We start from the raw sequence: 27,464 nt of genomic DNA on the forward strand, positions 1-27,464 counted from the left end.
GCGAATGTGTGAGGTGCAAGTAAGTTGTGGACCTCAATTTGAACCAAATTTAGTCCAGTTGTAGAGATAGTGAAAGGAAAGTCTGCAGATTAGTTCTTACTAGAACAACTTGTTAGGTTTTTGTTTGATGGGATTGTAAAATGTCCTTAGATTTTATATAGGGTGGTATATAAATGCGACAAATAAAAGTAAAATAAATGTAATTCGTAGCAAAACACCAACGCCGCCAATGGGGACATTATATTCCAGCAACGCGCGATACTGATTTTGAGGGCCTTTCCCTTGCTCACACATACTACGTGGATAAGCAGTCCTGCATGTAACAGGTCACCCACAAATACAGCTGATCGCTGCGGCTTCGCCTGTGTAAAAGCCCGCTGGGCTGCTGCCGTTACACGCAAAGGTTGGATGTCGTGTGATTGGGGACTCGGTCTCTAACAGGTGGCAGCAAATCGTGGTGGAACCTTCTCTGCGCTCTCTCACAGGTCGGAAGGTCTGGCAGTCGGGTCCTCCTCCCGCCGCCCCGCACTCTTTCTGGTACAGCCAGCCAGCCGCCCAGTTGGGGGACGCCCCCCTCGTCGCCCGCCCGCCCCTCCCCAAGGCTCTGGCCAGCGCAAGAGGAAGGACGGCGGCTCCCACTGCGCATGCCCCAGTGCCCGGGCCTGGCAGGGCGGGGGGGGGGGGGGCGATGCCGAGGCAGTGGCGACCGCGGCCCAGCCTGGAGTGAGCGGGGCGGCGGGCTCCGCACTAGGCCGGGCCGGGCGCTGTGTGTGTCTCTCCGTCGCTGTGGAGGACAGGCAGCAGCCGCAGGGCAGAGAGCGGCGGCGCCATGCCTGGCCCCCCAGCAGCGCCCCCCGGGCCGGACCCGGAGGAGCGCTACGATTTTCTTTTCAAGCTGGTGCTGATTGGCGATGCCAACGTGGGCAAGACGTGCCTGGTGCAGCGCTTCAAGACCGGGGCCTTCGCCGAGCGCCAGGGCAACACCATCGGCGTGGACTTCACCATGAAGAGCCTGGAGATCCAGGGCAAGCGGGTCAAGGTAGGGCCGGAAGGGAGGGGGAGGGGGAGGAGAGAGGGAGGGGAGGCGGCGGCGGCTGCTGCTGCTGGCGGCCTGACTCTTCCTCCGCCCGCCCCCGGCTCTCTTCTTCCCAGTTGCAGAAAGGGAGGCCGGCTCCTCCTCTGTCTTCCTCCACCACCACCGGGCAGGCCGGTAACAGGTGTGCAACACGAACCACAACAAGATGCGGGGGGACTCGTGGTCGTGGGCACGACGCCTCTCTTTTGCTTGGCGAGGGTGTCGCATCAACAAGGCGATGGATTGCGCTGCGGCTGCTGGCCTTCGGCTGACTCCCGCTGAGATTCAGTTGATTTACAGCTGATTCGGAGTTTGCTGAAGACTTTGGCAAATTTGAAGCTCTTTTACGTGAATAGATTTCCCCTCAAGAATCCTCCTTCTAACGTGTTCTGGGGAAATCAAGTGGCATACACTTGAATTGGATTTGGTTTCCCCCTATGGTCAGGAAATTCACCTTACCGGCTCAGCAGGGAAATGCTTGACTAATAAGCAGAAGGTTGCCGGTTCGAATCCCTGCTGGTATGTTTCACAGACTGGGAAACACCTATATCGGGCAGCAGCGATATAGGAAGATCCTGAAAGGCATCATCTCATACTGCGCGGGAGGAGGCAATGGTAAAGCCCTCCTGTATTCGACTAAAGAAAACCACAGGGCTCTGTGGGCGCCAGGAGTCAAAATCAACTTGATGGCACACTTTGCCTTTAGTATCAGGAAGCAGCTGGTCCCAGCCTGTGAGGAAGTAGGTGCAGTAATGTTGTTTACAGGCCTTTCTGGACATGCTTCTGAATTGTGAAAATACTTCCAAGTTTGAAGATGAGAATAACCTCTGGGGAGTATCTTTTTTTAGTGTGCCAACAAGTCATTTTTGACTCCTGGCGCCCACAGAGCTCTGTGGTTTTCTTTGGTAGAATACAGGAGGGGTTTACCATTGCTAACTCCCACGCAGTATAAGATGATGCCTTTCAGCATCTTCCTATATCGCTGCTGCCTGATATAGCACCAGCAGGGATTCAAACCGGCAACCTTCTACTTGTTTGTCAAGCATTTCCCTGCTGCGCCCCTTAAGGTGACAGGGAAGTATCTTATACCTACTTAAATGAAACTTCAGAAATGAGGTTGCATAAAGAAATGGCACCTCCATATGACCATAATAATAATAACCTTTAATAAATCTTATTTATTATTGACATTGTAATGTCAATGTGACAATGAATCTTACAGGATATCACATACACAGCCATCTAATAATCGGGATATGCTTTGTGGTTACCTTGTTAATTTGGTTTTGAGTGTGTGTGTGTGTGTGTATTGCATATATAAATCTTATTTTCAGTCCACCACAGGTATCTGATGTAGTGTCAACTACAAAAGATTATGCCACAATAAATCCATTCATCTCTGTAGGTATCAAACCACTTTATCTTTTTGTTGCTATACACTGAGGCCCTGTGCCAGATTCCACGCAGCTGACGTAACAGTACCTCTAGTGACTGTTGCTGGTGTCTATCTTATGTTGCTTTTTAGATTGTGAGCCCTTTGGGGACAGGGACCCATCTTATTTATTTGTTATTTCTCTGTGTAACCCCCCCCCCGGAGCCATTTTTGGAGGGTGGTATAGAAATTGAATTAATAATAATAATAATAATAATAATAATAAATGTGTAATCAGGTTGTGGTCCCAAGTCCTGCAGCATTATCATTCTAAGGAGCCATGGACCAGGTATTGGTACCCACCATGTCAGCCATGCTAATGCTGTGCACATAGGGAGCAACAATACAATTTAAACATCATACCAGCTTAGTTGAACCCTATGCTGGTAAATGTTTTCTGGTTTTTTGCATGTCTGCATCAGTTTTAAATTGAGCAGATACAACCCTACTTAGTAATGGTGCAGTGGGGAAATGACTTGCTTAGCAAGCATGAGGCTGCCAGTTCAAATCCCCGCTGGTATGTTTCCCCAGACTATGGGAGACACCTATATCAGGCAGCAGCGATATAGGAAGATGCTGAAAGTACGTGTCATATGTGCAGTACAGTTGTATGTATTGAAAGGCATCATCTCATACTGCACGGGAGATGGCAATGGTAAACCCCTCCTGTATTCTACCAAAGAAAAACCACAGGGATCTGTGGTCGCCAGGAGTCAACATCGACTTGATGGCACACTTTACCTTTTACTCCTCTACAAATGTTCCCTTGAATACAGATGTTGTAGGCACCTAGTTCTATAGCCAGGGATCCTCAACGTTAGGCCCCCAGATGTTAGTGGACTTCAACTCCCATAATCCCAAGACCCAGTGGCCTTTGGTTGGGGATTATGGGAGTTGAAGTCCAATAACATCTGGGGGCCCAACATTGAGGATCCCTGCTATAGACTACCCGAGCCACTTACATTGTTATAGCAGACCTCATAGCAACCACCATAATTAAAGCTGAGGGGTTGTGGTGTTTTCACACATGACACTAGCCCTCTTCAGATGTTATCCTCAGCAGTGATGCTCACACTTACAGGGCTGAAAGTGGAGAGGAAGTCCCACCCCGGCGCGGTCATTTAACCCCTCCAGCCAGCCAGCTAGCTGTTGATGGTTACAGCTCCATTTGTGTCAAGGGGGAAGTGCCATTACTGTGATGTCCAGTGCTTTTCCCTTCACAACAGGCAGCGAAGCCATGGCCATGAGTGGCTGGCTGGTGAGTGGCAGTGCCAGGGTGGTCCTTCCTCTCCGCTTTCAGTGCTGTAAGTATGAGCACTGCTGCCGGGGAGAACTTCTGAAGACGGCAAGTAAAAGCAATTTCCCTCATACCCTGTGTTTAGTATCACAATGGATTTTCTAAACTGATTTGGGAACTGCTTCAAACAGTGCTAAACAGGTTTAGGAGTGGGTTTGGAACAGACTCCAGCAAACTTATTGCTCAACTGCTTTATCCGACACAACTTTCCAAAGTGACTTAAAACTGTTCAAAGTACTGGAAAAGTAAATAGAGCAATTGTCCAGATCCCATCTTGGTATTGAGACAACTAATGGAACAGCGATATTTTTCCAAAATAAAATGTGCCTTACAGTCATTGCCAAAACTGTACTCTTCAGAGGGTATCCATGGCAGAATTGTAACACATTAAAAAACAGTCAGCATTGAGTCCACATATACAAAGACGTTAGTTTTGTCTGCTACAATAGTTATACCCAGGGCTTGACAAATCCCAGGCACCAGGGAGCTAAGGCACCTAGATATTTAACTGTGATGCTAAGGCTAGGATATTCAGAAGTAGAATTATTTAATAAAACTTTTATTTGTCCCAGATAGCCCTTTCTCTCTTCTAAGTATGTTACCTCCATTTTCCCTCCTCTACACAGTGTTTGTCACTATGTTCAGTAATTTTGTCACATGTCCATTATATGACTTCAGAATTTTGCAGCTTGCTCCTAGCAAATGCTGAAGACCTCAAATTATACTCTTCCTCCACCTTTATACTGCCGGTATACCCACAGTTCTTCCCACATCTCTCCGTTAGTTGAGAGATAGGGTTTTTAAAAATTATTTTGGGTGGTTTGGGGAGCCAATTTCCAGGTCACTGGGTCATTCTGAGAGTCAAGGACATTTCTGGGTGTTGGGGCATTTTGGGGGGTTCAGAGGTCATTTCTGGGGGTCAGGGGCCATTTCCAGGGGTCAGGTGGGATTTTTTTCACCTTTGGGCGGTATTTTTGGGCACTTTACCTCTCACGATTCCCCTAACCCCCTGTTTCCCATTAAAGTCTATGTTTCGCCTACCACAAATTTGCTAACCGCGAGGGTTTCCAAGAACAGAACCCTCACGGTTGGTGAGGGTCTACTGTACTGCTTTTCAACAATAACATTCTCACAGCAGTTTACATAGAAAAAGAAGAAGAAGAAGGTTCCCTTTCCCAAAAGGGCAATCTAAAAAGAAATACAAATTAGACACCAGAAACAGCCACTGGAGGGTTGCTGTGCTGAAGCCGAGTAGTAGCAGTTGCTTTCCTCCTGCTAAATATAAGAGAGCCATCACTTGCCGAGTTAGCAGGATAGCAGATATTGATATGACAGGATAGTCAGAATTATCGGGGCTAGCAACTTGCTGTGCAGAGATTGTACTTTGGGATGGACTGGGAAGAGGGGATACATCTGTACTGTAATCTGTACTACAGATTACTCTGTAGGTGTAATTTCTGATATTGTTCTGTCTTGTTCCTTCTTTGGTATAGTTTTGTATGGATTTTGATTTTTGTGTGTATGTTTGATAAAATTGAGTCTGTATTTTTGGTAGCTTGTTATGTATTTTGTCGTATGTGCTGAAAGGCATCATCTCAGACTGCACGGGAAATGGCAATGGTAAATCCCTCCTGTATTCTACCAAAGACAAAGACAGCCACAGGGCTCTGTAGCTGCCAAGAGTCGACATCGACTCCACACTTTACCTTTACTTTTTTGGCTACTTTGGGCCTTCAGTAATGAAGGAAGAAAAGAAATCTCACCTGTTACACAAAAGAACATGAATATGGCTTTCAGAATGTGAACTCTTCAGAGATTCCTCCCCAGAAGATGACTTCACAGAATCTCTAAATTACACTTGAACTACTCTAAACCACAATTTCAAAACTGGTTTGAGGATTTGGTGTGAAAGCTGTGCAAAGGGAAACAGTTGTCAGAAGAAGCACTGTAATTGTTCCAGATTATTTGTTTGTTTGTTTGTTTTATTCGATTTCTATACCGCCCTTCCAAAACTGGCTCAGGGCGGTTTACACAGAGAAATAATAAATCAACACAGAGAAATAATAAATCAAGATTTATAAAGATTACCCTTTAAATTGTTTATTTTTGTAAACTGCCTAGATAGAGCCTTTGGAGTCAGGAGGTAAATAAATAAAATAAACAAATAAAATTGACTGCTCTTTTTGCAAATCCCCAAACTCTTTTTTCAAACTCATTTTTGATGGGGGTGGTTTCAAAAAGAGCCATCTGTGGATTCTATGGAATAAGATTCTGAGAATGAAGCACCCAGAATTGGGGTACTAGTGTGGAATATTCGTGATTTCTGCTTTTATGACAGCCCTGCAATTATAATTCTTAGAGCCCAGTTTTCAAAGCAAAATGACTTAAATGTTTTGACACTAGACTCTGGCCACAACCCCTACATGTCAACATTGTAACACAAAGCTGATGCATCCCCAGTAATGCCGTAGCATCAGAAGTCTATGCTGTGCATCTGTTTTGCTGGTTCTTCCATGGGATAGAGAATGGTTAGCCATGTAATGGAGCAAGTTATCTGCCCTCCCCCACACCCCATGCTCCTGAATAAGGATCACGATAATATTGTTCATAGAAGCCTTAGAAGTAAATCTGTCCTGATAATCATCTTGTCCAGCTCCCCTTCTTAAGGAAGAATTTCCCCTCCACATGGGTATTCACTCACACCACGTGTTAATTCAAATTGACTAACTTCATCCAAATGATAGTGTTGTGCCCAGAAAGCAACACTACTTCAAGCGGAATAGAACAGGGTTTGACAAATCCCAAATACCAGGGAGCAATGGCACCTAGAAATTAAACGGTGGCATCTAGACTAGGATATTCAGAGGTAAAGTTATTTCATATAAGCTTTATTTGTCCCAGGCCGTCCTGTTTATGGTATATTACTTGTAAGGGGGATAACGAGAAGCCCATTTCTCTCCCTCTTTACCCTCCCCCTCCGAAAGGTCCATCAGTAAGTCAAGAGTCCTTTGCCTGGCTCCCAGATTTTTGGACTAGCTCCTGGATTCAAAGAAAATTTGTCAAGGCCTGGAATAGAAGATGCACTTGCTCCCAAACACACAGTAGACCATATAAGCTTGCTGTGTGTGTGTAAAAAATAAATATAATGAGAAATGCAAGATAAATATGGTAGTTGCATGTTTTCTTGTTCTAGAACAGTGTGCCAAAGCAAGGCTCAAACCACTTGGAGCAAAAAAGATTTGATGAGATTTAAGAGAGCGGGTTCTGTGACAGCCCATGTTAAGAAGGCTGAAAAGAGACAAGACCTGGAATATTTGTGCTTTTATGTGCTAAAAGGGAGTTCTATTTGTTATGGAACTCCTTCCTAGGACTCCACCTAGTGCCAGCTGTCACTAGTAATCTCTCAGGGCAACTCCAGCACAGAAGCTAAAGAAGACTTCTTAGTTTCAGAAACTGAAGACAAATTACCTGAGATTGGCAGTTATACACATTTCTGTTTGAAAATGTATTTGTACATTATCTGACCCAGATAGACGGTACTTGGCATCTCAACATTGCCAATTAATTTTGGAAAGCCTAGAATTTGAGTGCTTGGCATATTAAGATAAGGATGGTGTGTGTATTTGTGTTGTGTGTGAGGGGGTGGGTGGGTAAGGAAGTGGAGACGGAAATCTTTCTCTAACTGGCAAAGAATGGAAAAATGGAAAAGAGTCCGTTTCAGCTCCTATTCTAGTCTCTTCTCTGTAGGCTGAGTGCTAGTGTTAGGTTAGGTTTGTGCATGGGATTCTCACTCATTAGTGATGTTATGGGGACTACAGTGTGGTTGAGACTTCCTCCACCACCTTCTGGACAGGGCTCCATATTACAGTGGTCTTCTATCTGGGAAAAGAACTGCATTCTTTCAGATTATATGCTGTGATTTGGAAGAACACAATTTCCTCATAACAGAAGTGCTTCCTTGAGGGAAAAAGTCTGGATAGCTCTTGCTTGTAGATGACTGTAGATGTTGCTTGTAGATGTCTGCTAATGGTTTGAGGTTAGACACCTACAACTGCTTTCTTATAAAACAAACAGCAAATTATGATGTAGTAGATCCCAAGAGGCAAACCACAGGGGCCTGGCACTACTCCACTCGCTTTGTACATTAGCCATGGGAGAGTCAATCAAATGTGAGCTTGGGGCATTTGTAATGCTCATGGTTTGACTGCCCTTGACCTTGTAGAGATGCAGTTTATAAACCTACAACAAATATGCTGTATTAATTAGACAAAAATTGAAATCTTTTTGCTTTCTTGTACTGCAGTGTCTTGCCTTGCTTACCTTTATTTGTTCCTTGACTGCAACAAGAAATTGACCTCTTAAAAACAATATTTTGGTACTGTAAACAGTTTGTAAGGAGATGAACTTCTTAGCTCCCTTAGGAAATAGCCCTCCAGCAATGACATTTAATGGCTATCTGGGCTTTGACTTGTTTTAGTTATATCTAATATTTCATAACATGGCCTTTCTTTGTAGACTGTTATCAGATCAAATACTTGATTATTTAACTTGTGCTTACTTATTTTTAAGTCAAATTAGAAGTTCTGTCCCAGTGTCTATATAGCTTCATGGATAGAACAGCCTTGGGGGGCCTCATCAACATACTGTTTTCCTTGGCACTCAATGGTTGGATGAAAACAATCTTCATTTAAGGGTGCAATACAGCTCCATTCAAGTAAGTGGGAATTTTGCCATTTCTTTCAGTGGGTGCTGGATGGTAGCCATCAGCTTACTTCCAAGTAAGCCCACTTATTTGGAAGTACATTCAGCTGAAATCATTGTGACTTGCTTCCTAGGACCAATCAATCAATGCTTTATTTTGGCCTTTGACCATCTGAAAGCACAGTACAGTATAATTGGAAGATACACAAAACTAGAACACAACAGAACCCCCTTAAATTGCCATTTTTGAAAAACTAAATTACTAAAATTGTACTTTCAAAGCTAATTTTGAAATTAACTCAATATGCTGTGATGCAAAATTTAGCAACACTGAAAGTAATAGCCAGATTTTGATCAGAAAGGAGGAAGGAGACAAAATTCATCAGATCATCCTGGCAAATTCAGTAAAAGGAACAATAAGAAGGTCACTTCTGTGTGTGTGCTTTCATGCTTCTCTGTTGTTTGTTCCTTCACCACAGCTCCGTGTGTGGTGTTGGAGGCAGCTCCCTAAGTTCTTCAGATTTTTGGAAGTGGCTTGTGAGCAATGAGGGCCTGAGAAGCCTCACCAGGCACATGGAGGCAGTGGCGCTCTTACCTCTGGACTTTGGGGCTGAAGTCCAGGGCCTCCATACCCTCTGGGGGACCCCAAATCCTCTTTAGCTTGTCCTGGGTGGTGTGGTTGCCGCTGGCCTGCACTGTGCCAGGCAGCTGAGAGTGATTATGACCTGTGGAGGGTGCTTTAGAGACAGAGAGGGGGAAGAAATATGTGGGATGGGAAGGGGGATGATGCTTAACTGGAGGTCGGGGGGGCCTCCAAAGGCCTTTATGTCCAGAATCCAAAATTACTTTTAAGTGCACCTCTTCATGGAGGTTTCCTATTCTTTTGTAGAAGCTGTGATTAGAAGCTCCACAGGATTGCAGCTTGTGCACACAGTTTTGCATGGGTAGAGGATGCCTCTGTTCTGTTTTGTGTCACTAGCCGACCTACTGCAGAGCATACCACAGGTGGTCCTGCATCACCCACCCTACTGCAAGCACCTAAAACAATTGCATTCATATGGGAAATTGTGCAGTTGTGCTAGTTAGTTTTGTCATCCAAACCCCTTCCACCTCACTTAACTCTGGTTTGTTTCAGGCCCTCTAACCAGGTCTGCTCTCAAGGTTTGAAGTTGATATAAGTGTAACAGTAGTTTAAAGTTTTCCAAACTCATCTGATAAACCTCAGTTCATTTTGGAGGTTTCAGAATTTCTCCATCGTTTGCTTAAAATTTGCAATTCTTTCCTCTCAGAAAAACAAAAAACTAGACAACATTTCCAGATGTCTTAAATAGACTGTGATCTGATTTGGCATATTATTTGAACTATTTATACAGTAAAAAAAAACAAAAACAAAAAAACTCCCCCATATTACCTTTCCCTCATGGTATCTCAAAAAGTAGCCAAGTAGAAAGTTTAGAAATGAAAAGCTTTTCACAGAAAAATAAAGTATGGGGAATTTTTCCATACTTTGTGCAGTGCATTGTGGGATTCCTGGAGGCTGGGAAAACAAGTCCTGGCCTCTGTGCTTCCTGGAGCAGTGTGGATCTTATGGGTGTGCAACAGTGCGCCAAAGAAGAGTTTGGAGATCGTCTGGGGAAAGGTAGGTTCATCCCTGCCTTTCCCTCGCCTGCCTCATGGTTGTGAGAGCGATCTTTTTGTTTAGTAACAAAGTTGCTGAAATGTTTCGCCATTCCTTTTAAGTGCAGAGACTTTTAGTTGGAGCAACTGAAGACTTCTGCTCAACAAACACACACAAACAAATGCATCAAAGGATCCTGTTGGGATGTTTACCTTGAAGCAAAACAGCACAGAAGGGGTCAGGGAAGGAACCAATTTAGGCATTTTAAATGGAAAGGTTTTTTTATTACTACTTACACTTTCCCCTTTAATCAGCACTCTACATGCTACATCATGTCACTCTGTCCTGCGTAGTTACTTCATAGCCCTACAAATGTTTTCAAAGGTGCAAAATACAACTTGTATCCTCATCAGTAAAGTACTCTGCTGAGTCCAGTTTAAAAGGACGCTTTGGGTGAAATGGAATGGGTAAGAAACAGTTAACTGTGCTTTGTGAGTGTGACTGTTAGATGGAGGGACTACTCTGTTTGCTTGTGAACGGTGCTGAGAGCTGCTGGAGGAGCAGAAAGCTCAAAAGGAGGGCATGCTGAGCTTACACTCCCCCTTCTAAATTGGGAGCAGTGGTTGGGGAATAGCTGATGGGGCAAAGCCTTACTAGCAGTGGGCAGAGCAAAGCAGCTTTGGAGGCAAAGAGAGGGGGTGGGACACAAACAAACCATGGCATGGCATGGCATGGCAAAACAAATGGAGATTGGTTGGTCTTCTGTGGTTGATCGCCCACCTAATGTTTGTGTTTCATAAACCACAGTTCATTTTAACTGATTCCGTGTGATGTCTGAACCTTCCCAGAGTTTGAAAACAGTACTGTTATCATTCAGTAGGATTTCTGATCAGGAAATATGGGTGCCTTTATGTCCTGTGTACTGAATCCTGTATTTAAAGGAATATTAACACATTGTACACTTACATACAGAATTTTTAGTTTTATTGAATACATTTTTGCTCTGTAAGATGTGTGAATTCAGTGCCTTCCATCCTTCAGCATCCTGTGCCTTCCAGCAATGGGAATAAAAGCCTTTTTAAATAAAGGGGTGGTATCTAACATCTTCCTTACTTTGCTTAGCTGCAGATCTGGGACACAGCTGGCCAGGAGAGATTTCGAACCATCACCCAGAGTTACTATCGAAGCGCCAATGGAGCTATCCTAGCCTATGACATCAGCAAGAGGGGCTCTTTCCAGTCCATTCCTCGCTGGATCGAGGATGTGAGGAAGTATGCTGGCTCCAATATAGTACAATTACTAATTGGTGAGTGTGGAAGTTATTTCATTTTTGGAGGAGCCGGGAACACGTGAAAGCAGTCAGCCTATGTTAAATAGGATGAAAGTAGCCCATTCAGAAGGGCTCAGGTTCAGGGCTGGCTACCAAACATGACCACTTTATTGCCATATCGTGGAGTAGGGAGAAGGGAAAAGGCACTGTATTTCTTTTCTTCCCACCTAAAACCTCCCCACATAGCATGGTGAGGGAAGGTGGGTATTTTGTTTTTCCTTGAACTCCACCCTCCCCAACAGCTACCAGGTGTTGCTACCAAAGACAGAAAGCAAAAACAAAAGCACACAGATCAATTTTGCTAGATTATTAACCCACAATTATCTCTCACCACATGCTTGGAAGCCACAAGGAAAATATTTTAAAACCAAACCAGTCCAACACACACACATGTGCACATAGACACACACTTCTAAGCATGGGTGATGGAGGTCCCTCCTCCAGGCAAGGGCTGAGGCAACCTCTCACACAAACACATGCATGTGCAGTGACTTTCAAGCATGGGAGGAACGGTTCCTCTCTCTCACACACACACAAACAAACAAAGAAACAGAAAAAATGGATGGAGAGCTGGTCTTGTGGTAGCAAGCATGACTTGTCCCCATAGCTAAGCAGGGTCTGCCCTGGTTGCATATGAAAGGGAGACTAGAAGTGTGAGCACTGTAAGATATTCCCCTCAGGGGGATGGAGCCGCTCTGGGAAGAGCAGAAGGTTCCAAGTTCCCTCCCTGGCAGCATCTCCAAGATAGGGCTGAGAGAGACTCCTTGGAGAAGCCGCTGCTAGTCTGTGTAGACAATACTGAGCTTGATGGACCTATGGTCTAACTCTGTATATGGCATCTTCCTGTGTCCCTATGGATACTTTTCTCTTTCCCTGAGTGGAATCAGCACAACAGCCAGCTTCTGCCTCCTGTCCGGTTCATGGCTCCCTTGCTCTGCAACTGCAATCACATTCCAAGCAGAGAGGAACACAAGAGTGGAATTAGAGGAGGAGGAGGAGGACTAGTGGGCTGCTGCTGCAGCTGGAAGAAGGTAGCACTGGCAGTAGGAAGGGACTGGAGCAGCACCGTGCAGTCTCTTCTGCTCTCTGTTTGTCTCCCTGCCACTGTTGACTCTGCCCTCAGTATCCAGGCAGTGGGCAGCCACCCCCTCCTGAGAAGAGAAGAGCGCACAAACAAAGCAGGCAGCAGGGACTCGGGCTGGCAGCTGTGGCACAAGTAGTGCAGGGTACACACTGGGGGACCGACTTGTTGGGAAGAGGAAGCCGAAGGCCCCCGCCTCAGCAATGCCTCTGTGGCTAACTACTGCTTCTCCTTCTCTTCCCCTCACACAGAGAGAAACAACACTGGTGCTGGCTCAGCCCTTTCTTTCCCAATAGTTCAGAAGGAGGAGGGAGGCATTTGAGCCACTGCTAGCACAGGCAGAAGGAGAGGTGAGCGGAGGTGGCAGCAGTAAACCCATCAGGATGTCCTCGCTGCCCCGGCTGCCCCCTCCCTCCTCTCAGGCAGCCCTGTCTCCAGGATTCAGTGTCTAGGGACAGTGGTGAACTGGTGCCCAGATTTTGTCAAGCCCTGTTGTACAAATAAACATCCCACATATCCTCGATTCTCTCAGAGGCTCATTGGAGCTGTGTCTTTTTCTTTTAACTTACAAACAAATTTCCTTCTGTACTCTTGGGGAATCCTTGCTTTTGTAGAAATCACTAGCCTGCTTTTGAGTGGCCCTCTTTTGCTTTTAAATTGATTGGCAGTTGATCATTGAAGTTCAGTATCAGAAGGATCAAGTGGAGACTCACAACAACACAATGTTGCAGTATGTTCCATGCAGTATGTTCAAGGTTCCAACCAGCCAGGAACAGTGCAGTTCTATTTAGTGCTCACAGAAGCAGGGACACATCTTATTTCCTTTCTCACCCATATGTATGCACTATGTATCACAGAGACTTGGTTAGGGGAGGCTGGGGGCCCAGTTTGGGCTCAGCTTCTCCCTCCAGGGTACTCTGTAGAGGAGCAGGTAAGGGAGTGTGGGCGGGGAGGTGGAGTAGCTGTGGTTTTTAAGGATAATATCTCCCTTACCAGGATCCCTATCAGAGTGTCTGATCACATTGAATGTGTGTACGTACGTTTGGGGACCAGGGATAGATTGGGACTTCTGTTGGTGTACCGATCACCCCGCTGCCCAACAGAGTCCCTAACTGAGCTCGTGGACTTGGTCTCGGGTTTGGTGTTGGAGTTCCCCAGGCTTATGGTGCTGGGGGACTTCAATATCCACTTTGGGACTGGGTTGTCTGGTGCAGCTCAGGAGTTCATAGCGGCCATGACAACTATGGGCCTATCCCAAGTGGTCTCTGGGCCAACACATATTGCTGGTCATACTCTTGATTTGATCTTTCACTCTGATCAGGGTGGTGTTCCGTGGGCGGGGACTCCTGTGATCTCCCCATTGTTATGGATGGACCACCATCTGGTTAAGGTCGGACTCACAGTTGCGTCCCACCTCTGCAGGGGTGAGGGACCTATTAGAATGGTCCGCCCAAAAAGGTTATTGGATCCAATAGGATTCCAAGAAGCCTTGGAAGGATTTAATGTTGGCCCTGCCGGCGATCCGGTTGATGCCCTGGTGGAGAATTGGAATAATCAGCTCACCAGGGCAGTAGACATGATCACTCCTAAGCGTCCTCTCCGACCCGCTTCAAAAATGGCTCCTTGTTATACGGAAGATCTACGGGAGCTGAAGCGGCAAGGTAGACGACTGGAGCGCAAGTGGAGGAAGACTCGACTCGAATCCAACAGATTACGACATAGAGCACATTTAAAGATCTATGCTCTGGCTATACGTTCAGCAAAGAAGTGTTTCTTTTCTGCCCGTATTGCTTCCGCAGGCTCTCATCCAGTGGAGCTATTCAGGGTTGTGAGGGGTCTAGTAGGGCCCCCTACTCCCCTGAATCCAAATTTGGAACCATCAGTTGCCCGCTGTGATGCTTTTAATGAGTTTTTTGTGGACAAAGTCTCTCGTATTTGGATCGATCTTGATCTAGATTTAGACTCCACAGTTATCGCAGTGTCAGATGCAGAGGTATCCAGCAACTCCTCTTGTGTAGTTAGACTGGATCAATTTCAGTTTGTGACTCCTGAGGATATGGACAAGCTGCTCGGAACGGTGCGTCCTACCACCTGTGTGCTTGATCCTTGCCCGACGTGGCTTATACTATCTGGCAAGGGGGTTGTTGTGGACAGCCTGGTGGCAATTATAAATACCTCTCTGAGGGAGGGCAGGATGCCTCCTTGTTTAAAGGAGGCAATTATTAGACCTATTCTTAAGACTTGTACCCCTCAGAGTTTAATAGCTACAGGCCTATCTCCAACCTCCCATGGTTGGGCAAGGTGATTGAGAGGGTGGTGGCCTCCCAGCTCCAGGCGGTCTTGGAGGAAACTGATTATCTAGACCCATTTCAAACTGGTTTTCGGGTGGGCTATGGGGTGGAGACTGCCTTGGTCGGCCTGATGGATGATCTCCAATTGGGAATGGACAGAGGAAGTGTGACTCTGTTGGTCCTTTTCAATCTCTCCGCAGCTTTCGATACTATCGACCATAGTATCCTTCTGGAACGTCTGAGAGTGTTGGGGGTGGGAGGCACTGCTTTGCAGTGGTTCCGCTCCTACCTTTCTGGCAGATTCCAGATGGTGTCGCTTGGAGACTGCTGCTCTTCAAAATCTGAGCTTTTATATGGGGTCCCTTAGGGCTACATACTGTCTCCAATGCTTTTTAATATCTACGTGAAACCATTGGGAGAGATCATCTGGAAATTCGGTGCTGGGTGTTATTGGTATGCTGATGATACCCAAATCTATTTCTCCATGTCAACATCATCAGGAGAAGGCATATCCTCCCTGAATGCCTGCTTGGAAGCAGTAATGGGATGGATGAGGGATAACACACTGAGATTGAATCCAGACAAGACGGAGGTACTTATTGTGCGCGGCCGTCACTCGGGAAGAGATATTGATCTACCTGCTCTAGATGGGGTCACACTTCCTCAGAAGGAACAGGTACGCAGTCTGGGAGGGCTTCTGGATCCACACCTCTCCCTGGTTTCCCAGGTTGAGGCAGTGGCCAGAAGCGCTTTCTATCAGCTTCGGTTGATACGCCAGCTGCGTCCGTTTCTTGAAGTTCATGATCTCAAAACAGTAGTACACTTGCTGGTAATCTCCAGACTTGATTACTGCAATGCGCTCTATGTGGGGCTGCCTTTGTACGTAGTCTGGAAACTACACTTAGTACAAAACGCGGCAGCCAGGTTGGTCTCCGGGTCATCTCGAAGAGACCATATTACTCCTATATTACAGGAGTTGCACTGGCTGCCAATAGGTTTCCGGGCAAAATACAAAGTGCTGGTTATAACCTATAAAGCCCTAAACAGCTTAGGCCCACGGTACTTAAGAGAGCATCTTCTTCTGCATGATCCCCATCGTCCACTACGTTCATCAGGGGAGGCTCGTCTCTGGCTACCCAGGGATGGGCCTTCTCTGTTGTTGCCCCGAGACTTTGTTGTTGCCCCGAGACTTTGGAGGGTGTACTCATTCCTCCTGCCGCATTTCCCCCGCTGGCGCTCTGGTATTTGTAAGCCCCTCGGGGCGGCAGCGTTCCTCCCTGCTGCCCTGTTTCCCTCATCGGCCGGAAGTGGCCGGAAGTAGCAACCACATGTGCGCCCGTTGCATGTGCGTGCACGCTGTCTACCATGCATGCGCACACGCATAACAGGTGCACACGCGGTCACTACTTCCAGCCAATGAGGGAAATGGGGTGGCAGGGAGGAATGCTGCCACCCCGAGGGGCTTACAAATAATGGAGCATCAGTGGGGGAAATGCGGCAGGAGGGGTGAGTACACCCTCCCCCGCCCTTAAAGTACCACCCCCGCCAGCACTGAATACATTTCGGGCACATCCCTACATTGTATCCAGGCCGGCTGCTATCCTGGAATTTTATTGCTGTATAGTGTGGTGGGAGAGAATAGCATGGCACACATCCCCATGACCCTAATGCTCACCAGGATACTATACACGGTTAGAGACTCAAACAGGCCATTTTCCACCTCCCCTCTCTCCCACCTCTTTGAAGAGAGACACCCTAAATGTTAAATAACTCAGTTGCTCACGACCATAGACTTTACCACTGGAGTCACACAAATCTGCGTTAGTTTAGACCAGGTTCATTTTTGGGCGAGTGAGAGCAACCAGTAGAAAGCAATACAGATATCCAGAATGTTAGCAAAGCTGTGAACAGTATGTGCCTCTTTCCCACGCTCACCCTGTTTGTTTGTTTGTTTGTTTGATTGATTGATTGATTGATTGATATAACACCATTCCTAAAGTGGCTCAGGGCAGTTTACATTAAAATCAAAAACACATAACAATTAAAATAAAAAACAATTTAAACCAGATTAAATTAAAATTAGAACTAGATATCATTAAAAGCCAGGCTAAAAAAATGGGTCTTTAAGGCTCTCCTAAAGGCCTCCAAGGAAGATAATCCTCTCATATCCACGGGGACTGCGTTCCACAACCTAGGGGTGACAATCCCAGGTCACCACCAGATGAACCGGTGGCACCCGAAGAACGGACCTCTGCTGATTATCGTAATAAGCAATGGGGATCTTGTAGAGAAAGGTGTTCTCTCAAGTAACCTAGACATAAGCCATTCAGGGATTTAAAGGTAATTACCAGCACATTGCCTGGAAACATATCGGAAGCCAGTGCAACTGTTTAAGAACAGGCATAATGTGGTCTCTCTGGAGTACTCCAGAGACTAATCTGGCTGCTGCATTTTGAAGTATCTGGAGTTTCTGAACTATGTACAAAGGCAGCACTGCATAAAGCACATTGCTGTAGTCCTGCCTGGAGGTTACCAGCTGGTGTACCACTGTTTTCAGGACATTCTTTTCAAGAAATGGGGGTAGTTGACAAATCAGTCGCAGCTGGTTAAAAAACGCTTCTGGACACAGCCTCAAACTGAGGCACCAGGGTGAGACCCAGGTCCAAGATACGAACCTGTTCTTTCTGGGGGAATTTAACCTCATCCAGAACAGGAAGTTCTATCCTGCCTTGCAGATTACGACCCCCAACAAGCACCTCCATCTTGCATGGATTCAGCTTCAGTTTATTACCCTATCCTTCAGCCTCTGCTAACTGGGCAAGAGGCAGCGTTTAACATGGTGATTCTCTTTATTTTTCACGGGGAGAGTAACTGGCCCTATCCACCCCCAACACAGTACTTCCAGTGACTGTTGCTGGTGTCTATCTTATGTTTATTTTTAGATCGTGAGCCCTTTGGGCAACAGGGATCCATCTTATTTATTTTTTATTTCTCTGTGTAAACCACCTTGAGCCATTTTTGGAAGGTTGGTATAGAAATCAAATAAATAAACAAATCCAATCCATTACTGCCAGTTGGCAGGCATGTGAGAGGCTAATGCCATTTCCTGATATTAATGACAAGGATAAATAGATTTGGGTGTCAACAGCATATCCCTGATGACCTCCCCCAGTGGTTTCATGTAGATGTTAGAAAGCATCAGTGAAGAATGGAGCCCTGAGGGACTCCATATAGCAGCTTCTGTTTTGAAGAGAAGTCTTGGGCTGTTTTCACCAAGCGCCACCATCTGAAATCAGCCCAAGACATAGGAGCAGAACCACTGCAGAACAGTGCCTCCTATCCCCAAATCCCTCAAGCGATCCAGAAGGATACCATGGTCAATGGTACTGAAAGCTGCTGAGAGATCCAATGAAAAGATAGTAACAAAGTCAGGACTTCTCTCTGGCATTCAGTGTGATCCAGGAGTTCATTTTGTAGGCAGTGAGCTATTCTAGTTTCCTCAGTGCTACACTAAGGACACTTATCTCAGTTCCTCAATGTTATGCTGAGGTCCTAGGAAAAGGTTTTTCTTTTAATTTACAAACATATGCATTCCTTGTACTTAGGGCATCCCCCAAGTATTTAGAAACTGCTCGGGGGGGGGGCATATTTTGCTTCAAAAAGGAAAGGCACTCAAGCTACCTGAGTTCTGTAATGAAGGGAATTACAATGTCTCTCTCTTGTGCCATTTACTGATATTGGTTGGAAATGAAGCATTGTGGTATAGATATTTGTTGGCAATAAGATAAACCAGTTGTGATAAGAATATATAGTTCAAGGGGACACAGAACTCTTCATCAGCCAGAATTGCAATGTTGGAGTGCATGCTTTGTCAGTAATTTTGAATCCAGAGTGTAAATGTTATAATTTACAGTGGCTTAGATTTCTTCATCCTTCCTCCACAGACTTTTTATCAACTTCCACTTTCACCTGCTCTTTCTCATCTCCAAGATAAAAGTGGCATTTCATCTCCAACCTGGTTACTTGCTTCACTTCTCTCCAAGCGCAGTTCCATGGGTCCCTGCTGTTGTCTTGTTTTCCTTATGCTCTCCTGGCTGAACACTTTCCCTGACCTCGAGTTGCGTTTTTTTAAAAAATTAATCTGTAAACAATTCCACTTTCTCCTGCCAGGAAACAAGTCTGACCTAAGTGACCTTCGGGAGGTTCAGCTAGAGGAAGCGCAGATTCTGGCTGAACACTATGATATCATCTGTGCCATAGAGACTTCTGCGAAGGATTCCAGCAACGTGGAGGAGGCTTTTGTAAAGATGGCAACGGAGCTAATGATGAGGCATGGCGGCCCCATGTTCAGCGAGCAAAATACAGACAGCATCAAACTGGACAGCAAGGATGTAGTAGAAGGATGGGGGTGTGGCTGCTGATACAGCATAGGAGATCTCTCTCATTTTTACTGGAATTTAGTGGATACCACATACATACATACACACACACACACACCTCTATGCTGCCCAGAAGCAGTTTCCTCTTCCTGCAAGCCCAGTGTTTTTGTAGTTAGAGATTAACATATACAGAATATTTTTTAAATATGAAGGGATGTGAATCTAAAGACAGCCTTCCATGACATTTGCTCTGTAGCAGTTTTCATCGGATTCTTTTCAGAGAAATGTGTGCTGTTTGGAAGTGAGTTGCACAAAGGAAAGCCACTGGGGATTTCTTTGTATGAAAGACTCTGAACAAGACATTGCTGTGTTGCCATACCTGTAGTTGCAAATCCTTCTACATGGGATCTTGTCAGTGAAGACAACTCTGATCAGGGAGTCTTAACACTGCCTCGTCTTTAAACTCTCAACATTCCTCCAAGAATCAGAAATCCAGTTTATTTTTCTGCACGGGTGTTTCAAGTATCAAATACTTGAATGCTTTTAATATAGGACAAAGCAGCTGACATTTGTACAAAACGAGGAACCTCCTTAGAAGTTGTGTTTTCTTAGACCTTAAAATGCAGCAAATGGGAAGGGGGTTGCCCAATACTTCTGGTACAAGTCTAGCAGGACAGACTTGTCATGTGTTTTTTATACAAATAGAGACACCAGCATGAGCAGTGGTGGGCCACCTGCATAACATATGGGACACTTATTTATTTATTACCTCTGAAAACTTGATCCTAGCACATTTCATTGGATGCAAGTCCCATTGATTTCAGCAGAGTGTTCTTGGAAGTAAATGCCTTTGAAAATTCATCTGATGTTCTTCTAAGTAAATAAGCTTAATATTAAGAGGTTTTTAAATCATTTCTCATGACAATTTTAATAGGCTCCTTCTTGAAGTTGATATGGATTTTTAATCCTCAGCTTTATTAATTCCATTTCAAAATAGCATCCTACACTGGAAAGATGGAAAGAAGGAGAACTTTGAATAACCTTATTTTTAGCCATCGGCTTACTTAATTGCTGTAATACATCTAACCACTTCCATTGAAGGTTAATTCCAGTCTTGTGTGCTGATTATTAAGGTTGCTGCTGATTTCTGCATAGGATTTTCTCTTAGCTAGAATGTCTTTTCTTTTGTCTGGATTTATATTAGTGGGGGAAGTTTCACATTGAAGAGTATGTGAAGCTTTCATCTTTTGGTACTTTCAAACATCACAAAATCCACTCTTCATAAAGACTGCCCATGACATGGAGCTCCTCCTGTAAATCATGTAGCAACTGTTATCTTATTTTAGAAATCGGCTCAGGAGCTCCCAGTATGGGGCATATTTTTCAGATTTGTAACATGGCCCTTTTTTAAATAACTGAGCCCTTCCCTTCCCACCTCTCACTCCCAATAGATCATGCCAAAGCACATTGCTGAATCTGTAGCTTCTCACTACTGCAGGACATTTTTTACTCTGCAGACTTTTAAAGAAGTCTGCAACCTGTTCATCAAAACTGATCAACTATTTCTGCTGAATAACTTAAAAGATCCTTCTTATATGTGATATGGTTAAATTTATGTCTGCCGTTGAAAAGTGCAGATGTGAGCAGCAATCGGTTTCCTTTTTTGAGCACCTTAAAACTGGGATATGAAGAGAGAATAGATTTTAAATCAGCCTTTTCTCTTCTTAGCTCATAGTACCTTAAAAGGGCTTCATTTTAGGGCCAAAGGCAACGTCTCTGAAAAAGAGGTTTTTATAACTGAATATACAAAAGGTCATTTTTTTAAAAAAAAAAGTTTGAGAAGTATTAACTCATATGATGATTATTAGAAATATCAGTTTATGATCATTTCAGTAGGCATGAAAGAAGGAATATCACAAAAATGCTAAAGTCAAATATATAATCAGAAGAATCACCTACCTATAGAAAAAAAAGGGGGGGTGTTATTGTCTTGATTTTTACAATATAAAGCAGCTGACAATATAATAAACCTGTTTGTCCAGTTTTTGTTGATAGTTTTAAAGGAGTGGATTTAATTAAGAGTTTTTACATATGTCAGAAGGAAAGAGGCCTTAATTTCAATCAGGTTAGTCTTCATACCCATGAGCCCTTTCTCACGATCAGTGAGAAGGGCTTGAGTGTGGGCAGTGGGGAAGGTTGCTCAAACTTATCTTTCCTGCAAATGATCCATCAGTCTTTGCTGGGTACACTCCCTGCGCGGCCAGACAATCCTCCTCTGGCCCAGTCCATGCTAGGGGCCAGGATGCGTTGTCCCAGCCCCCAGAAATCCCATAATGCACTGCCCTATAGCAGCAGGCGGGTGCCTGTCACTGCTACAGTGCCAGCTAAAAGCAGCCAGCGCTGCAGACAATCGAGAAAACAGGGCCAAAGGAGCACTCGCTCCCTTAGGAGCGAGTTTAGGAGGCTAGCTCCGCAGGCGGGTTTGCCACCAAAGCGCCACCAAGATCAGTCACAATCCCAGCGGTTCTTAGAAGCCACCAAGATCGGGTTTGGCTTCCTTCACCTGGGCTTGGCTGCATGTGAGAGTAGCTTCAATGTTTTATATAAAGATGCAGTATACGGGTGACTTGAGAGCCTTTGCTACTAAATTATGTTTTGTGCCAGCTTTCTGGTCTCCTGCACCCAGAGTTTAAAGGCACTAGTAATAACTAATCACCATAGACAGAGTAACAGAAAACTCCAGTGGTTAAAATAATTGGTATTAAACAGAAATGTTTAATGTGGACCTTTGTATGCTTCCAAGTATTTTAGTGGGAAATGTCATTACGAGGTTGCTACTGAGGTGCCCAGCAAGAGGGTATGGCCAAGCAGCCACTCCGTGTGGAACTGAGGCTTCCACGAGCACTGAGATCTGGACTTCAGCGTGTGCTCCACCAGGTAGTGTTGCGTTAGTGGTGATGAGTATATGTGGGTTGGTGAATGTAGCATCTATCTGAGTGTAGAGAAGACTGTGCCGTCAATCAAGTGCTCACATGGCATGCAGTGCTCGTAGCCCTAGGGATTTCTCCTGGGGAAAGGAACAATGCTGTATGGGGCAGAATGGTCTGCTGCAGTGTAGACTTGTGTGCCTCGAGGCTTAGGCTGGGCCTGAACCTTTCAAAGGGGAACTTGGTGAGCAAATGTTTGGGAACTCCCCTTAACACTAGAAAGAAGTTAAGCACTTTAATTTTCCTCATTCTTTTTAATAGAATTGTCCTTCCTAATCCTTTTCCAGAAGCGTACAGAAGTGTATTATGTAGGAAATGTTTTAATTGGATAGAAAAGTTGTGTCTGAAATGAAATGCTTGGTCAAATCTAAACATAGTCACCTTACATGCTGTGAAACGTGCAGCAAATGTATTTGTAGCAAAACATTTGTTTCTGACCAGGATTTCTTTTCTTTTTTCCTAAAATTCAGGGCTGCTTCGCACAATCCTTAAGTGTTGGCGTGATAGCGAAATGGGGTTCTTGAAGAATCCAGTCTTCAGTGTGGATTACTTTTGGGGTGAGCAGCCATCTAATGGCTTCACCACATTGGCCAGCTCATCAGTCAGCTAACGTGAGGTGGCCCCCATTCAAGTTCAGCTGATCTGTGGAGTCTCAATAGTTTAGTGAGACACCGAGTCAGTCTGGACGAGCACTTGCTCACAAGTTCAAGGCAGGAAAGTACTGAGAATGCACTCACCCTGACGTTGCTAAAGGACAGTTTTGGAGCTCATGTAGAAGCGGGGTGGTTTGTTTGATCAAGCAACTAAAGGATGTCCCAGAAGCACATCAGGACATCCTTTAGTGACATCAGGGTGGGTGCTTTCATGCCCTGAACATGTGAGCTGCTGAATGCTCATCCAAACTGGCTCTCTGTCAACATATGTTGTGCATTGCTTTGCCCAAATCCAGTTTTACTTCCACAGTGTTGTAAAACTTCACTCCATTTAGATTAACACAGTTCTCTAGAATCAAGGTACTATATAGTTACATGCCAATTACCAAAGACCCCCAACAATGAAAGAGGAGGATTGGTTTACCCAGATCTGTCTAGTGTAGAATTAAGCCTGTAGGGTGGTTCCAGCTATATCATTGGAAGCACACAGGAATACATGCCAAGTTCTGATAGTATTAGATGGAATGGTCATTTGTACTGTAAACAACCCTGAATTACACTTTAAGGGCACTTGAAAAATGCCATATTTCTTATGCAGTAATCAACTTTTATATACAAGAAGCAGTGCTGATTTTAAGGAAGCTTGGCCATTTTAAGCATTTGTGTACCATTCATAATTTACAGCACTGTGCTTGTATTTTACCGTTTAAATTTGGATGTCTTTTATAGCAGAGTTTAAAAATTAGATTCTTTCTAAGATTTAGTTTCTATTATTTGTGTTAGCTTGGAAATTAATTAATTAATTAATTAATTAGCTTGGAAATCTTGTAGAAGAGTGCAGTGATGCACATTAAATGAGCGATTTAGTACCGTGTGACCAGAGTTTATGGCTTATAAACATCTAAAAATTAGGGAACTGTTTCTTAGTAGTTAAATATTAACTAGACTCTTTGAGGGCTCTGCAGAGTTTTGAAGCATTTTCTATTTGTAGCAGGCAGATTTCAGCTTTAAAATAATGCTATTTTAGTAATTGCATTTGAAAATATTCAGTATAGACTGTATGTTGTCAAATGTAAAAATGACCTATTTCCTTAATGGCTTATAGAATGAAAGCTAGTATAAGCAAGTAAAATGCAGCTGATGAATGCTAATGGTTTCCTCATATTTTATGTGGACAGTAATTGTCTACATAAAATAAATATGACTTTTTCACATAGCACAGCTTTTTTTTTTTCATCACTTTGTGAACCTGTGGATAAAGTTCATCTTTATCCACTTTATCCTGCGCCACCAGGGCCCCTGGTGGCGCAGTGGTAAAACTGCCGCCCTGTAACCAGAAGGTTGCAAGTTCGATCCTGACCAGGGGCTCAAGGTTGACTCAGCCTTCCATCCTTCTGAGGTCGGTAAAATGAGTACCCGGAATGTTGGGGGCAATATGCTACGTCATTGTAAACCGCTTAGAGAGCTCCGGCTATAGAGCGGTATATAAATGTTATTGCTATTGCTATTTATGCGTAGTCTGGACTTCTGGGCCCAAGTCCGGTCTCCTGCAGACCCGCGTGGGGTGGGTGGGTGTGGCCTCGAAATGCTCAAAAGATTGCTGGGGTGGAAGCTGCTGTCTGTTCGGCAGAGTCTCTTGTCCTGCCTGGTCTCACCAGCCACTGCCCTGGTTGGCCCTGCTCTGCCTGCCCTTGTTGTGGGGGTGGGGGCACGCTGAGGCCTGGTCCGGGTGCAGTTGGGCCTGCTCCGCCCACCATCTCCTGTTGTGGCGGGGGTGGGGCACTGAGGGCCGGGTGTGGCTGGGCCTTTAGGTCCAGGCTCCAAATTAGCTAGGTGCACCTCTGTGCAGTGATTTAAAATGTATATCTATCGATTTAAAAGGATTGATTTGACATTTTCATATTGACTTAAAATGTATATCTAGCACTGTGCCTTCCCTTTGTGTTTGTAAAACATTTTAAATTAGTTTTTAAAAGGCGAATGTTGGAAGTCTGTAGCTATGTCTGCTTATATTCATAACATTAGCAGAATACAGGATTGGAAATATGTGGAAGGAAAAAACAACTGCCCCAGTGGCTGATTCAGCACACATGATCATGTAACCAATCAAAAAGTGGCTTTGCATGTTACAAGCGGGTAGGGGTGAGGGGGTGAACTCTCATATTTCTCTCTGCACTCTCGGTGTAAAGTTAAGGGAGGAATTGTGCATCTCCCATTGAGGAGGCCTCAAGGAGATCTGTCACTGCTTCCTCTCTGCACCCACCCAGCAAACACACAATGCAAAATCATTCTAAAATTTAATTGGAGATCATTGTTGCTATAGACTCCATGCTTAAATTGCTATAGAGTACATGCTTGAATTTTGGCAGATGAAACACTTTTAAAACTGCTCAGCCAGTCAGTGAGAGCAAGGGGGGAAAACAGGCTGGGGAGGGTTAGGGTTTACCAGCTTATCATGTGTGTATCTACTTTCTCCTTGCTCTAGCCAGCCCTGATTGGTGATGGCATTGCTCAGGGCTTTTAAAAAAGCGAGAAGGTGGCAACATCAGAATGAAGCTGGTGGCTGCAGTTTCAGAACTGCAGAGTTCTCAGGAGCTTAGAAAGCATGGAGCTAGAGGACAAGAGTGAAATTTGGAACAATGCCAAATATCATGGGAATGGTTTAGCAGCTGACAGGTTTTCACCCCCAAAATAAAATAAGATGTTTCCATTGAAATAATGGGACTGGGTTCATAAATGTATATGTTTATGAACTTATATTTACATTTATATGCATTTTATATAAATGTATATGTTTACAATCAGGCTGTAAGCTGCTTGGCTGCATGCAAGCAGCAATCTTGAATTCCTATTGACTTGTACACCTAGAGAGGAAACTTACAGGGTAGGGTATACTGAGACAATCTGGAACAACTTGATACAATTACATAAAATGTATATGCAGAAATCAAAATTTATCTGCTTTGATTTCTATTTTGAGAAATGAAAAAGTACATGAGAGAGTCACATGCATGCTCTTGATATGTATTAGTCAAAGTAATAGTAGTATTAGTCAGATTCTTCTTTATGTGGTACTAACAATTTTGCAACATACATAATTTTCAGTTATTTGTATTAAGCAAATTAAAGAAAAAATCTCTCCTCGCCCCCAACCACCAGGAAAGTTTGAGATACTGTCTTTCGTATGTCCTCTTGTAGAACATAATTTTGCTACCTTTCCCCCTAAATTCCCAGATTTTTACATTCTTGGTGCTCATCTGAGAGCACTCTTCCCTTAATCCAGCAAGTAATGTCTGCACATAGAAGCTTCCTTGCATAGATTCTTGCACTGAATTGAAAACGACAAAGGCACATCAGTTCTACATGTGCTTTTGCATTGCAATGCACATCCTCTCTGTCCATCTGCTGTCTCAGGCTTTGGTGCATCTGTCTCCAGATCAGGGGATGAGTTACATTTCTTGTGCACTCAGTTTGATATGTGTGAGTGAGATGGAGAGAGAGAGCATTTGAGTATGCAAAATGACATACTTTAATATTGGGAGACACATTGGAAGATTTTTTAAAAATAGCCCATTAGATGTTTTCTGCTGCTGCACGAAAAAAGATGCCTTTCTGATAGGAGGCTGCATCTTGGAAATGGAAAGCAGAAGTGAAACACACATGGGCTTCCTGTTTGGTTTCTGTCAGGTTTGTGCACTACGCAAAAAACAAAAACAGGCTGCTTCCTAAGCACATGTATTTGGGAACTAACCCTGATGAAACTTAAGGAGTAAACATGATGATTGTGCTCAAGTTCATGATAACATTAATTAGATAAGTTAGTCACTAACTGAAGTCCTGCTGAGATCAATGGGACTTGGTTACTACTTTCTCTGGAGTTATGAATTCATGTTTAATAAAGGACCAAAAATGATAATAAGAAAAAGGCAGTCCAAATAGCATCCGTGGTAGTTTTACACACTGGTTCAACTGCTTGTGACACTCAACTCAGAGGCTACAAATGGGTGGGGAAGGCATAGCTCAAGTGTGAGAATGGGGTTTTGAAGGGGAAAATATTCAGTGATGGATGTTGAGTCTTAGGAGGTTCCTCATGTGCGATGTGTTGTCAGTGGCATTTCCTAATAGTGCCTCGCTTGTTGGTGTCAGCTGATTTGAAAACCTCGTGTCCCAGGGACACGCAGCTTCCACTAGCCATGAAGAAAGCCTGGCTCACATAGAGGAAAAGCTCTGATTCATATTGAATTCACTCACTTCATTCCAAATGGACTTAAAGGTTTGAAGAACTCTGGTGTGACTGAAGGTGTTCTGCATTTGCTAGAACAGCTGTGTTGCTTATAATAATCAAGGCTTTTGGGAACAGGCACAGAGCCCATCTTTCTGGTCACCAACAATGGTCTTGCTTTCCGTAGCACAGTGTTGACTAGATGAGGTGGAATGCAAGATTACAAGGGAACAAAGCTTGCATACAATAGTCAATTTTGATATTTTACTGTCACCTATTTATGAATTTATTAAAAAAAGTTTATTTTTAAAAACTATGAAGCCTTTTTGGTAAATTTTAGCAAAGTCTGTAGCAAATGCATTGTATTGTGTATAATTAAAATGAACATTTGGCTATTA

At 44.3% G+C, this 27,464-nt stretch overlaps 1 protein-coding gene across 1 annotated transcript; it reads left to right on the forward strand.

The window, feature by feature from the left end:
• The first annotated feature begins 459 nt into the window (after nt 1-459).
• RAB43 (RAB43, member RAS oncogene family) lies at nt 460-27,464 on the forward strand. The gene is made up of 3 exons (XM_053296507.1): nt 460-1,039; nt 11,246-11,429; nt 18,996-27,464. The coding sequence occupies exons 1-3, from the start codon at nt 830-832 to the stop codon at nt 19,244-19,246; spliced, it is 645 nt and encodes a 214-aa protein (XP_053152482.1). The 5' UTR covers nt 460-829; the 3' UTR covers nt 19,247-27,464.

Source organism: Hemicordylus capensis, chromosome 2, assembly GCF_027244095.1.
Source record: "Hemicordylus capensis ecotype Gifberg chromosome 2, rHemCap1.1.pri, whole genome shotgun sequence".
NCBI lineage: Eukaryota > Metazoa > Chordata > Lepidosauria > Squamata > Cordylidae > Hemicordylus > Hemicordylus capensis.